The sequence below is a fragment of the Emydura macquarii genome, unplaced genomic scaffold, assembly GCF_026122565.2.
Source record: "Emydura macquarii macquarii isolate MOO-44397 ecotype Brisbane River unplaced genomic scaffold, CSIRO-AGI_Emac_v2 contig_2422, whole genome shotgun sequence".
NCBI classification, from domain to species: domain Eukaryota; kingdom Metazoa; phylum Chordata; order Testudines; family Chelidae; genus Emydura; species Emydura macquarii.
Window position 1 is genome coordinate 5455878 of NW_027132559.1, and position 14949 is coordinate 5470826.

General features: G+C 44.3%; 1 protein-coding gene across 1 annotated transcript in view; it reads left to right on the plus strand.

The window, feature by feature from the left end:
• Window positions 1–9951: 9951 nt before the first annotated feature.
• Window positions 9952–14949, plus strand: part of TRIM71 (tripartite motif containing 71) — a 91130-nt gene continuing 86132 nt past the window's right edge. The window contains exon 1 of the mRNA XM_067561835.1: window positions 9952–12789. Within this exon, the coding sequence (XP_067417936.1) occupies window positions 11908–12789 (882 nt within the window). The 5' untranslated portion in view covers window positions 9952–11907. The remainder of the gene's footprint in view (window positions 12790–14949) is intronic.

Consider the following 14949-nt stretch of genomic DNA (forward strand, 5'->3'; position numbering starts at 1 on the left):
GCATATGGGGGTTGATGCCATTGTCATTACCTAATTGTGATGTGCAACTTGCAAAAATAAGCTAAAGAACCGGGAATTCAAAGGAACTGCTCTTTTCTCTCAGCCTGTTGTGGGATACTGTATCCAAACACTTTTACCTGACTCACTTCTTCTTAAAGCCCAGCAAGAACCACAATAACAAATGGCACCTTCTGCTGACTAAGGACTAAATTATCCCTTAGGAAAAGAAAAGCCATAAATGGCCTAGAAAGGATTTAGGATGGAAAAGCAGGGAAAACAGCACACAGCATGGCCAGCAATTACCTGACATTCTGAGGTGTGGGCTAGATTTTTGGTCCTGTTGAAATCAGTGGCAAAACTCCCACTGATTCAGTTATGATCAGAATTTGGCCATTAGTAAAGGCCATGCAAACAAACCAACCAAAACTCTGTGCTTTGACTAAGTTATTAAAAAAGAGACTGTTTTACTGAAGAAGAGAGGATCCAAAGGAAAGAATGGAATATGAGATTGAGCTATTGGAAATACCCAGAAGTATGAACATAAGACTTTGCCTAAATTAATGTTGGCACAAATTACGTAAACAGGGTTTAATGCATGACAGATTATCTGACTGTCTGGTAGTGCCAGATACTTCAGTGAGGTAATATCTTTTATTGGCCCAACTTTTCTCTCTCTCTCACCAACAGAAGTTGGGCCAATAAAAGATGCTACATCACCCACCTTGTCTCCCTAACATCCTGGGACCGATGTGATTACAACAACACTGCATAGATACTTATTTCTGTGATCCTTTATGCCTAAAAATGCTACTATTCCTGCTAGTGGTGCTGAGATAGGATTTGGATATACTGCTTTGTCATTACAATTGCAAGCATGGGGGCCCTGTACCTCCAAGCACATTGGATTTATTGGGCTACATTTTCGTTCAGTAATTTCTACTACTACTCTTAGACCTTTTACAATGTATTTTATAGGGCCTTTGATAAATCTCACTCCTCAAACAACTGGGTCAAGACGACTGATTTTTTTGCCACCTAACTTTAGTCCCCTAGTGAGGGTTTGCCATCAAATGAAATCTGGCCCTATATAATATAACCTAGCATAAGGTTCAACTTGTGGAAATTACTATATAACCATTTATTGTAATGCAAAAGAAGCTGCCCACAATTCATGTTAAATTATTTTCAAGCTTCTTGCATAGGGCTCTACAAGGCCAGGGCTGCTACTTTCCTGATGCTAAAAATAATCACTGCAAATTAATCTTTAATGATTTTTCAGCTCAGCAAATGGAGCAAAATATAATTTACCTTGAATATTTCCAGTTCTACAATATACTCTATCTTATTTTGCAATACAGGGAAGGAATGTGGTGCCTACGGCATAATTTCCCACTGAATTCCCCATGTGTCTTCTCTGGTAAATGGCAGACATTGGCATCTAATCTATATATAGCATAGCATAGCACAATAAAAACAATACCTGCATTCAGCAGATATAGTTGATGTCAGCAGTTGATGTTTCATTGCATCATGGGAAGTGAGAAGGAAAAGAAAGAAAGAGAAGAGGCCCTTTGCCCCCTCATTTCACATAACTTCCTTTGCTGACAGATGGGAAAGCATGGGAATCTCTCCCTTGAATCTTGAGATCACCATCCTCGGATCCTGGCACAGTCGCATCTGTTTCCCTGATTTCCTACTTTTCTGCTCTCCTTCACCTGCACTATACCCACCATCTTTGTAAGACTTCCTGAGATGTAGTTTCTGCCATTTGATTTTGCTTTGTGAGACATAGCTCTCTCCTTACTCGTTATTACTACTTAGATTTGCAGTACCACCTAAAAGATGGTAGGCACTTTTAAAACACAGAGGAAGGCAGTCTCTCTCCTGCAAAGACCTCACAAGATACTTAGGGTTTTTTTTCAAAAACAAAACAAACCCTCCACACAAACAGCTGTCCTTAACATTACTGGATAATAAATGGGTCTGTTCGATTTAACATAACTCCAGCTCTCTCTTTTAAACAAAATAAATACAAACTATCTATAGCCCACCAGCAGATAAATGTGTTTGTTTTTCTTTTAAAAGGAAAGGCTATCTTCTACTTTCTAAATGGTATAGATATTCAGTTATAGTTTCCCCTAGATTAAAATCTGCAGTTGTGACCAGATCTACTGATCCAGGACATCAGCTTTTTAAAGTTTTCCTGAATGGGGAAGCACTGTCTTGCTTTTAATGTTCTTGCTCCTGAGATCTATAACTACAGCCCGCTATATTTTCAGAAAATTCCCTTTGTTCTTTTCAAATAGCCTACTTCTATCTCCCATACCAGGCACAATCAAGGTGCTTCAGAACAGGAATATGGAATGATTTTATACCACTAGTCCAGTTTGCATTTCTGTACACAGAAGTTAAAAACACGAGAAAGAGGTGTTTAATACCTTCCCTAGGAACAAGTGTATACATATGTGTTTAAAATCTGGGCCAAATCATTCACTTCAATGGAGTTACACCAGTTTACACTAGCTGAGGAGCTGACCCTGTATGTTTTGTAAATCAGTAGGTCATATCTGCCATCCTCTGTCTAAAAGAGTTTATTATAGCAGCGCCTGAGTAATAAGACTCCTTTTTAAAATCTCTCTCTATCATAAAAGGAAACTATGCCATCTCAGAAAAGTAGTATGGAGGGGACACTCCCTGAGCAGGAGTGCTTTGCAACATGGCTCCATTGGACTGAGCTACCAGGGAACTGAATCAGGGGCCAGGAGGAGAACCGATAGCCAGGGTCTCTGCACAGATCACCCTATGTCGCCAGAAAACCTCTGGAGATCCCTCAGACTCAGGCGTGGAACCCTTTACGTCTTGTATGGGTGTAAATACCTCATCCCATTCCCCTCCCCAAACAGAAGAATCTGGAGGAAACTCTACAAGACCCCTTGCAAAAGTTTCTCCCAATCCCCTCCCACAGCTTTTCCTACAGGAAGCCCAATACTATAAGATTCCACTGAAAGGCTTCTGATAAACTTCAGCTAAGGCAGCATGTGGCTCTCTCTTAATTAAACAGTATTTCACTTAAGAAGCACATTACAGTTATTTGCATGCACTAGACTTCCAGTTAGTTTTCAGTTGAAGATTAAGGTGTTGGTTTTGATTTATAAATCCTTAAATGCTTTTGGACCTGATAATCTCAGAGATTGTATCTCTAAGAGTATGTCTTCACTGCAGAGTTAATTTATTTCACTCTACATTCAAGTTACTCCTCTCAAGTTGGCCTATCTCAAGCGTAAGCAGCCACACTGTGAAATAACTAGGTTTAGAAGGATTAGATTTGTACTGGTAAATGTGAGTAAATGCTGATTTCACCCTACATACAAACTAAGGAAAAAATATTTCCATTGATAATTGAAATTTAGAACTTATTAAAGTTTGATTTAAGGACCTTTACTTTGTATATTTTCATAGATCATGCTAGCAATTTGTGTTTTAACAGTTATAAAGCTTTACCTTTTTGAATCAATATCTACTTTCATGAAATAATTATTGTCTAACCCTCCCCTCATAATTTCCTGCAACTGTGAAAATTTAAAGAGATCAATATAAAAATTGCTTTAAAATCCAGAATTTTGTGTAACTGAAAATCAAAATTGATAAAAATTTGGAGGGCGGGGGAGTTTAAGAATAAATATAAATATCTGTCAAAATTATAAAAAAAATAAACATCAAATTCTGTCAAGCCTAGAAATAAGACTCAGGGCACTGTATCCACACTCACCCAGGTGTGGCACTGAGACTTCCGGAGGCACATCCCAGGATTGTTAGCACAGTGGTAAACTGATATGCACTGAATTCTTTCACAGTGCATTGTGGGAGAATTAATCTATCCTTTCTGGGGCCACAGGGGGAACAGTGGGAAGGCATTGAGGACAAACTGCACTTAGTGGAGTTAGTCTGGATTCACACAGTTGTGTGAATATGTTAGCAGCTGATGAGTTGTATTCAGTCACTCAGGGTTTAGCTCATACCCCCTGACAGGCAGCCAACTTGAGTTAAAAGCACCATTAAAGGTTTGTGTATGTGTGAATGGGAGTTGAGTTAGTAACAACGTTTGAGTTATAACCTGAGTTAACTGTGCAGTGAAAGCAATCCCTAAATGGGATACCATAGCAGTTGCAATCTCCTGGAGTGATTCAGCAGATAGCCACTCCCTACTCTCTCTCCTTCCTCCCTTCCCCCAAGTTTAAACAGCAAGGGGCTGGCAGCCACACATTTTTAATTATAAGCCCTCAGTGCTGGAACCTGCTCTCACCTGCTGCCCGCCAAGAGCCTGGATTTCTTGACTTTCAGGGTATGTTGTAAGGACTATCTATTCTCCTAGCCTTTCTTTGAAGTGAACTGAAATGTGGGTTGATTGACAGAGGGAGAGATCTTATTTGGGGTGAATGTGATGTTCAGTGAGGGGGAAAGAAGTGATGTGAAGGGGGCAAAGTTTATTTGGGGAGGGGGTTGGGAGCTTTTAAATATTAATCTAGTAATATTTTTGTATGCATTTTATAAACTGTGTACGGTATCTAGTCAGTGAGACTATGAGCAGTTGGTATCTGAAAACCAGGCCAATTAGTTAGGAATCTAGATCTTAATTTAGGCAATGCTTACATTTAGGCACCCACGTTTGAAAACTGTGGTGGATTAAGTGGCAGATTGAGGATCAGAATTTGAGTTCACAGCTCCTAGCTCTGAGCATAATTGGGCAAGGTAATGGCTACACTGCAGTCACCTGAGATTAAAGCGAATGCAGGTGTTCAGTTCAACAGGATGTTCAATTTGATAACAGGTACATCAGAAGGATTAGCGAGATTGTATAAGAGGGAATTGTGGGAACAGAAATGTATTTAGAGTTAGAGATATCACGGAAGAGAGATGATAGAAGTCTGTGTGAAATGAAATTGCAATAGATTATCAGCAGTGGATGGTACTCCTCCAACAGTTCTGAGGGACTAAATAATGAAGTATCCGAGGGATTAAAAAATCTGTACTTTCTCTCTCTCCCAGACTGTCCCACCCCCACCCCACTAGTAGCAGAGCTGGAGGGTGGCCAATGTTGTATTGATGTTTTTAAAAGGTGCTCTAGGTGACTCAGACATTACAGCCCAATGAGCCCTTCTTGGGAACACAAAAAAATGCAGGCTCTTCACATGTAGGAGATAGGAAACTCTGAGATTCTTCTCATTAAATTCCCTACACGTTCTTGGGGGGAGCAGAGTTTGCCTCTCCATGGAAGTGAGGGGATGGAGGGTTAATCACTAAAGCCAGTTGATTTTAAGGGACAGAGACATCAGCCTCCTGAATGAAGGCCCTGTGTCTCTGCACCGGCCACTCTCTGCCCAGCCAGCATGACTTGTACAGGAGCCATAATGACACAGGCTTGTTGTGGCTCCTGAATAGGGGGAAGGTGGATGAGCTAATTTACCCACAAAAGTTCCATAGACGTAGTGTGGGGGAAGGCTCTGCCTCTGCAGCCATCCCTCTTTCCTAGCTCACAGCCTAGCCATTTCCCATAAGTAGATCCCACAGCCCTCTAGATCCACCATAGAGTTTGGGGACTTGGATGAATCATGCTGAGTAGACAGTTCCTGCAGATTCAGGAGAATGATGTTATGTAGGCAGCACTTCCCCTTTCTGTGCCCCCTAGGTCAGGATCCACTGGATCTTAAAAAGTAACTGGAAAGTCACTTAGGGAAGTATCTCAGAGAAATATTCAGAAAGTTGGGTTTATTACTGTACTTGCTCATGCATCCATTGATGGATATGTAACTGAGCAAGAGTTAGTGTGCAGGTAGGGAAATCTTGTACTCTCTTAGCTGACATAGTAAACTTGGAATCTGGGGCAGCTTTAGGAGTTGTGAGTATCAAACTAGAAAGAGCTTAGACCAGAATTATTTGGCTGGATTTAGATGGTGCAGCTGTGACCATCGGCTGTTCAAATGGTGTGCAAGCCAAGTAGAGATAAGATATTTCTCATGGTATCGTGCACTGTATCAACCACAACCATGAGCTTGCTATTTTGGGTCTCAAATATATTATTCCTGTCTTGAGTTTATTTTGAAATATGGTGTCAAATTTTATTATTTAAATCCCAAAATATTATGTCAATTTAGAGTTCTTGCTGAGGCTTTCGGAAACAGATACTTTGGAATTATCCACTATGTATACTGGTTGCTAGAGCACTGAAGGAAATGATGGAAAAAGCTATGATTTGTCCACCACCTATTTGTAATATGCTGTATATGATGAATTGGGGCATTCTTAAGTAGATCAAGATAGACAAGGTTTGTGGGCATGACCCATTGTTTCACCAGGACTTATTCACTAGGAGAGGATCTTGTGTTGCATGAAGCTTTGCAAAAGCTAGAAATTGACATGCTAGAACTCAAAGCAATGAAAGGCAATTCTGCCTTTTATGTCTACAAACTTATTTCCAGTGATAGAAAATGTGAAGGGGTAAACATTTCTGAGTCTTTGGAGGTAGAGCTGCAAAAAACAAAATCAAAACCAAACAAACAACAATCAGATCAGCATGCTTATAGCTGTCAATGCACATACAGAGATCAGATTCACTAAGCTACAGCAACTACCATTCACATGGTTTCAATGCTTTGGCTCTGTACATTGTCTTGTTGCTAAAATAAGAATTGGTCCAATATGGCAGTGGACAAATTAACAATTGGCTGGATTGCTTTACAGAGGGTTGAAGGAGGAGCAAAAGGAGAGCTCGCTATGTCAGTGATTGCCTCCAAAATTACAGTTAAATCCACAACAAATTACAGTGCACATTCATGTTTACAAAAGCTTTTAACCAGCAGGTAATCTGCCTTTCAGGATGTATTAGAATACAATTCTAATTGTCCTGTTACACATATATATTGGCAAAAGCATGCTCCAAGGTGATGCAGATTCTTCTAGTGAATAGCTCAAATGCAGTTGCTTTCTAGCCTTGTCATACTATTCTCCACTATCTTGAAAAGGAACCAGCAACAAAACATTCATGGACATAGTTACCATGAACACTTAACAGCATGGTGAGACAGCACTAATGGAGGACTAGACAAGTGCTATTGTCAGATATAGATTTTCAACTGGATGGACATTATCCCTAATATTATTTAGGTATTAGAATTTGTACTTTAATTCAAAATTATTACATAGTCTCAAGTCTGTCTCTTGGTCTCAGACTAGCAATGGCAATGATGTTTTAATGTATATTTAAATCAGGACAAAATAAAATTTAAGACCAAATGTGAGTCAAACACATTAAAAAGAATAAAAAAAAGGAAAAATACTGGCACAATAGTCCAAAAGATAATTAGCAGAATGCAGAGAATTAGCTTTAGACAAACACAGAGGCAACAATATTTCAGTTTATCTTAAATAAGAGGATGAGACTATGGCCTGAAAATTAGGACAGTTTTTTCTGTAAGCAAATTTGAAATATTACCTGCCTTTGAAAAAAGTAATAGAAAAATATTTCCAATCCTGCCTTCTACCTATGAAAGTGGAGGTTCTTAAGCTGCACCCATCACCTTTATACTATTACATCCACCTTTGCAAGATGAGGGCTTTAATGAACTGGAGGAGGAAGGGGAGGAAATGTTTTTTAACATAACTAAATTTTGCTGATTCAAAGATGGGGGGCAAGCATGTTCAGCAGAAAAATCCATTAAGCTATTAACTGTGCAGTTAAAAGAAAGATGAATTGTACATGAATGATCAGTTAGCTAACACTGGAGTGTGGATCTCGCTACCTTTAGAACTAAATGCAAAACTAAGTTTAGCTTTACTTCAATAGTTTTGGGTACTCAAAATGAAGACCCACCCTTTAATCAAAACAAGCAACATGCTCTGATCTTTAAAGGATGCGCGGAGAGAAATAATTTAAATTAAAAAAATTGTAGGTGTTCAGCTCTGAAGGTGATGGTTGTGGCATAAGAAACACTGTAGATAGCTATTTGTTTACAGCAATGTACATGCTCTTTGCTGAAACAGGAAGAAACTGGGTGCTGTAAGGCTTAGAAGCTTTGGCACAAGGTGCAGCAGATCTTGAAGCATTGAAGAGCTTACAGAATGTGTATGTAACACAAGGACCCTATTAGATTCATTTGGAGCATGGAGGGGCAAATTCCCTTGTTCAAGTTTGTTAGCTGAAAAAGCTAAATAGCATCAACATACAAAGCAGGAGTGTAAACTGTACATGCAGCTAGTCCCTTGGAAATTCTATCTGATTAGATAATTTCTGAATGAAGCTGACAAGGTCCACTGAGGAAGCTAGTGGAAGTTCTTATCTGAGCAACCCAATGACCATGAGCAAGTGTTAGCTGTTTGGTGGGCCAGCGCACCTTGCAGTATGTATCAGTCAACTAGCTCCACATTAAAAAGAACAAGCTTCCCAATATATAGAATCCTTTGCTGATCCAGTAGACTTAAGCTTGTTCAAATTTTGGGAGACACAACTGACTTTCAGATGACAGAATTCTGGTCAACCAGACTTCAGATAATAGAGGTGTGACTGTGGCACAATGATTTTTTAATCTCTCCTGGTCAACCCTGTGGTACATTTAACCTGCACACAATTGATAGCTCAGTATTTTTCCTTTTATTCTTTTGGGGGAAGCCCAAAAAAAAGAAAAAAAAGAAATGGAAAATGGATGCCTTTCGCAGTATTAACTCAACCACATTGGACATATGTATATGTAGCTTTGGGAATGGTCCTTTACAAATATATAAGACAATATATAAGTCCCTGCCCTGAAGATACTACAATCTAGGGCCATGATCCTGTAAACGTTCATGCCTACACAGAAATTAATGCATGTGAACAGTCCCATCGACTTCACAGCCCATTCCCATACCCTGATCTGTATGTATGGGCCTTTATGTTCTCAGGGAGTACCACTATTGTCTGTGAGACTATGCAAGAGAAAGGGTCCTCATTTGCAAATCTCTTTGCAGCATCCAGGACCATATAGAGAAAGGCCTCCATTCTCCAAATACTTAACATGTGCTTAATTCTTAGCACACAAGGTAAGCATGTGCATAAATATTTGCAGGACAGAGCTAAAAGAGGAGGAAGAAGTATGCAATATGTTTACCCTGTTTTTCTTTTACCTATTTTACTCATTTATTTTATTAGCTTTTGCCTTTTAGCTGTTTGTCTCATGATCTGTTTGTCGTTTTTGACAGTTTCAGCACCTAATATTTTCATTTATATATTTGTACCCTTTCTTGCTTTGTTTGCTTTCTAACTCTAATCCTACCTCATTTTCATTTTTAAAATTTCTTCAGTATTTTCTGTTTCTCTTTTTATTTGTAAAACATCATGTATCCTTTCAAGTATGGTATAGTAAAGCACCAGTGTATATAGAGGACATGCAATCTAGCTGAGTTAACAATGAAGCAGAAACTTTAACTTTTGGAATTTCCTGCCTTTTGAGAGGTTGATTAAAACACTAAACCTTTATTTAAAAAAAAAAATCTTATTTTGCAGCCTTAATATTACATTGTTAGTTTTGTGTACTTACCTATCTATTTAAAGAGCTCTTAAATACTAATCCTAAAATCCTTTCACTCACCCCTTACATTTTGATACAGGGTTTCTTGTTGTTTTAATCACAGTTAGCTGGTTTAGCCAATAAATAGTTAATAAATAAACACAAATTGAGTGATTTAAGGCTTAGAACTATAGTTTTAATTAAATGTTTTCAAAACCTATCAAAGTTGTAGAATTGTCCTCAATAGCTTTTAACATCAAATCGCTCCATTAAAAATGAGAATCACGCTTGAAATGATTAAAAGTATCAGATAAAAAATAAATTAATAATAATTCATACCTATTAAACTTATCTCTCGGTTATGGGACTAATTACTATAAAAAGGGACAGATAAAGTACTAGAAGCCTTAAAATACTAGATAAACAGCCCGCGCAGTTTTTCTGTAGTCTTAAAAAGCTGAATTACTAGAAGATTCAGGAATCCACGGCTGCTAGGGAAAGAGGCAGCAGCATAGAAAAGCCAGCAATAGTAAGAGGGTTAATGTTTCCTGTTTGCCTTTAGACCCCCCTCCCCCTAGCCACCCCCTCAGAGCTGAGGCGGAAGTGAGTCCGCTCCTTTGGAGATTAAAAGGATTCCGAACTCTGATCAGTTTCAATAACAGGCGCCCAGAGAGAGGGAAAAGGAGAGAGGCGTACCCAGAGAGAGCACGAGCTGCTGGAGCCTCTCCAAAAGCCATGCTCTCAAACTCAACCTGAGGCAGAAGCAACCACCCAAGCCCCCACAGCGACAAAGAGGGGAAGGGGAGAAGCCACCCATTCCCCCGTGCCATGGCTCTGCTGGAATCCAACATTATCTATATCACTTGGGATTCTGCCGCTGCATCAGTGAGTAATTGCTATTGCTGCCGCTGTTGCTAATTCAAACCCGCTTGCTAGTGGATTGCGTGGTGCAAATTGTTGGGGAAGCATTTTTTGGTTACTTTTGTTTCCTAATAAAACACCACACGAAGAGGCGAGATGACAAAGGAAATGTGATCCCAGTCGTTGCAGAGGCTCAGGCGAGCGAGCGAGAAAGAACCGGAGAGGAGGGGGTGAGCGTGGGACTCTCGCCGGATAGCATTGCACGGCGGCTCCAATTTGTGCAAGCGAATATAATACACCCCCCATGAATAATTCAGGGCGGCCGACGGGGACCTGCCGCTGCTACTACTCTACCCGCCGGCTACCAGGGCTGCGGCTACAGCGTGTGCGTGCCACCCCCAGCCTGCCTGGGCTACGAGTCTAGAGGGGGGAGACCAGACCGCGTGCTGCTGGAGCGAGCCGGTCTGGGGCTGCCCGAGAGACCCAGCGTGTGGGGAGCGGGAGCAGAGCGGAGCCAGCCCGGAGGACGTGCGGGCAGCCGGCAGCGGCTCCGAGGGATCCGGCGCAGCAGGATCGAGAGCACCGAAGCGATCCCCTTCCTCGGCAGTGTCGGGCGTCCGCTGCCCCTCCTTGGGTGTCTCCCTTCATTGCCTCCCGCCAGCCTGAGGCTCTCCCAGTGGGGTCGGCACCAACACCGCCCTCCATCTCCCAGTCATGCGGTGGTGGAGCAGGCGTCGGCGGGGGAGGACGGGAGCCGGAGGAGCCTGCCTGGCCACTGCGTTTCAGTGTCTCTGCCTCTCCTAGAACTGGACTGAATCGCAAAAGGGGGTAAAACTGAAACAAAATAGCTCGCTTCTCTCTCCCCGCTCCAAACGAAAGGAGCTAAGTTGGAAGCCCTTTGCCTCGCCGGCCGGCCGCCCAGCCCCAGGTCCGAGAGGGGCTTTCACTGCGCAGACCCCCCCAGCCCCGGCCGACGCTCTACTCCCGCTGCCGGGGAAATCGGAGCCGCACCTCCCGCAGCGATCGGTCCAGTTCGCACTGGATTCGGGGGTGTTACCGGATTGGCCCCCATGCACTTTCTCTCATAGTAACCAACCACGTTGTCAAACTGCTGACCGACCCCCGGGGTGGGGGGGGAATGGGAAGACGCTGTGTCCGCTATTGACTAGTTTGGGAATCGATACAATTTGTCCAACGCGAACTGGAATCGGAAGCTAACTCCAGGTAGGGCAGCAGAACCCACTGGCAAGCCGAGAACAGGACGACAACCGCACCCCCACAGCCAGCAGCGTCCCCCCCCCAACCCCCCTCGGGGGTGCGGGCGTGGGCGAGATACTCCCCGAGGATCCAGCTCCCTGCAGCTCCCGGCAAATCGATGCCGAGCTTTTTGCAAACCGGCTAATCGATTTAACTTTTTGCAACCCGGCTGATCGATGCGTCCCCGCTGGTGAGGCGCTAGCACCCCGCGGCTCGTCCTCGTCCTCCTCCCCCGCCAGGTCGCTTGCAAATGGCTTCGTTTCCAGAAGCTGACTTCCAGATATGCCCCCTGTGCAAGGAGATGTGCGGCTCGCCGGCTCCCATCTCCTCCAACTCCTCCACTTCCTCCTCCTCCTCGCAGACCTCCAACTCGTCCTCGGCGGGCGGCTCGTCCTGCGCCCCGTCCCGCCGGCTGCACGTCCTGCCCTGCCTGCACGCCTTCTGCCGCCAGTGCCTGGAGGCGCAGCGCCACCCGGGCGCGGGGGACGCGCTCAAGCTGCGCTGCCCCATCTGCGACCAGAAGGTGGTGATCTCGGAGCCCTCGGGCATGGACGCGCTGCCCTCCTCCAACTTCCTCCTCAGCAACCTGCTGGACGTGGTGGTGGTGGCGGCCGCCGCCGCCGAGGAGCAGAAGAACAACGGCCGGGCAAGCGGCGGCGGCGGCTCCGGAGGCGGCAGCAGCAGCAGCAACAACCGGCACCACCGGCCGCAGCAGCAGCAGCCGCCGCAGCACCGCTCGGCCGGCAGCGGCTCGTCGCCGGCCGCCGCCGCCGCCGCCCCCTCCCCGGCGTCCTCCTCCTCCGGCGGGGGCGGCTCGTCCTCGCTGCTGCTCCGGCGGCCGCACAGCCGGCAGGGCGAGCCCCGCTGCAGCTCGTGCGACGAGGGCAACGCGGCCAGCTCCCGCTGCCTGGACTGCCAGGAGCACCTGTGCGACAACTGCGTGCGGGCGCACCAGCGCGTCCGCCTCACCAAGGACCACTTCATCGAGCGCTTCGGCGGGGCGCCCGGCTCCGCCGCCCCCGGGCCCGCCGGCCAGCTCGCCCTCGGCCAGCCCTACCCCGCCGCGCCCTACAGCATCCTCGCCTCCGTCTTCCCGGACAGGGCCAGCTACTGCCAGCACCACGATGACGAGGTGAGCCCCACGCGCCGACTTGCTGGCTCAGCGGGAGTTCTCCCCCGGGAGTTCACCCCCCATGGCCGCCTGCCCGCGGAGCTGTCCACGCTCCCCCGAGTGAGTCTCCTAAGCAGTTCCCCGCTCCGCGCAGGTAGTGCGGGGCTCTGCTGGGGTGCGCCGCCGAGCGTGCCTTCCCTGCCCCGCGCCGCCCCTTTCTGCCTAGTCCTTCTCCCCGCTGGGTGTCACACAGCCCCTCAGCCCTCCCTCGGGCCCCGCTTACCGCCGCCTGGCCAAGCGCCCGCCTACCTTGCAGAGACGTTTGGTGGCTCACAGCCGGGGAGGGCTGGCGGCTGCTATCGCGGCTCGTGCTCGAGTTGTGTTCGCCCCAGCCAGCGGCTTTCTGATTTCTTCCCTCTAGACTAGCTGTTACTGGCAGCCCTTGTAAACCGGGTGGAAAATATTGGGGGGGGGGGAAAGGCTGGCAGTAGAGTTTCTTCACTTTCCCGTCAGAAACATCAGGGTAACCTCAAAGGGTCTCTTGTATAATGCTGGCTACAGTAACCTTGGGAGAGTATCTGTGTTCAGGACAAGCACTTCCGGTTCCGAACCGGCCTGAAAGCCGGGTGAGCCTTAAAAAGTTCTTTCCCATAAACGTGGGTTACTGGTTGGTAGGAAGAATGTGCAGGTTTGCTTTAGACTCTCCTCTTTGGGATTCGTCTTCCCATCTCAAGTCTCTGAACCCTCTCCTGCCTCAATCAAAGGGGGAGAGCATGAGTTCCGAACCTTCTTCCACTCCATTTGGTTTCAGTTTGAGATGGTCTCGTTGTTTCTAGTCCCCCATGAGTGTGGTTTCTTTTGTTTTGTTTTGTTTTTTAAGAGCACTCTCTTTAAATTTTTACCGTTTCACTGGCTCTGAACCGCTAGAAGCCCCATCAGTGTTCTTCATAGTTCACTTGGTATTGTAAATATAGGTATTTCATAGGAAGTGTTGACTTTAGGGATCTGACACCTATTTTTGCTAAAGTAAAAGTAGGTGAAAAGTTGTCATTGGGACCCATTGCTTACTTCAAAAGATGGTTGTGCAGTTTTTGTTTTTTTGTGGTGTGAAATTGGTATACCTCGACAATGTATGATTGTGAATCTGCCTTCTGGTCAGACCTGTGAGATGGCCCATGTGTATAGCTTTTCATAGTGTGACTTCTTTTTTTTTTTTTATTTTAAATATGCAGTGTTTTGGCACTGTCTGTCCCAGGATATTAGAGAGATAAGGTGGGTGAGGTAACATGTTTTATTGGGCCAACTTCTGTTGATCTCTCTCATCCATCTTGTCTCACTTCGTTGTTGTTGTTGTTTGTTGTTAGACTGGGGGGATGGAGGTGAATGTATACTTCCCACAGCACAAACTGCTTGTATGGACTTAAATAGCTGGGGTAACAGATTTCCCCTAAAACTTGAAAGCACATATAGTGAAATGAGATTCATGGACTCCTTAAGACTGGTTTTTAAAGTTTTAGGGTGATCAAAATTTTGGAATATGTGGTAAAATGGCATGAAGAGATGGGTAATCCTTATTGTTCACTTTAAAAAACCCCAAAAAACAAGGATAAAAACCAAATGGCACATTGAACTGTGTTTTTAAAGATCTGGAGGGGATTTTTGGGACGCAGAGACTATTTAGATAGTCAAGTTACTGTAGTTTAGCCTTGACAGTAAGGAATCTTACTCTTGGAGTTGAGAACATCATCAAAATTGATACTTAATGATGACAGCCTGTCTCCAAGATATTGGTGTTGCATTAGCAATAGGATTAATAATCCATTGTAGAAGCAGAAAACCATTAAAAGGTGGGAAAAGAGACTGATGCAGCAGGGAAAATGAACTTTCAAAGGAAGCAATCTGTTTTGGCAAGTGTATTCATAATTGTCTACATGCTTCTGGTTAATATTATAGCCATATCCTCATAATACAATGGAGATAGTTTGAGCATATCAAATCCTCTCATGCTTAATTTAGTCTAATCATTTAAATAATATGTTCTTGTATAAAGTAGTTAGTTATTTTTGGTGACTTTATTTTGTTTCTCAAAGGCTTTAGTCATGAAGACATTTTCAACAGACAGCTGAAATGTCTATGCCTGTTCAAAAATAGTAAGAATGTGTCAGCTTGGACTGACTTAAA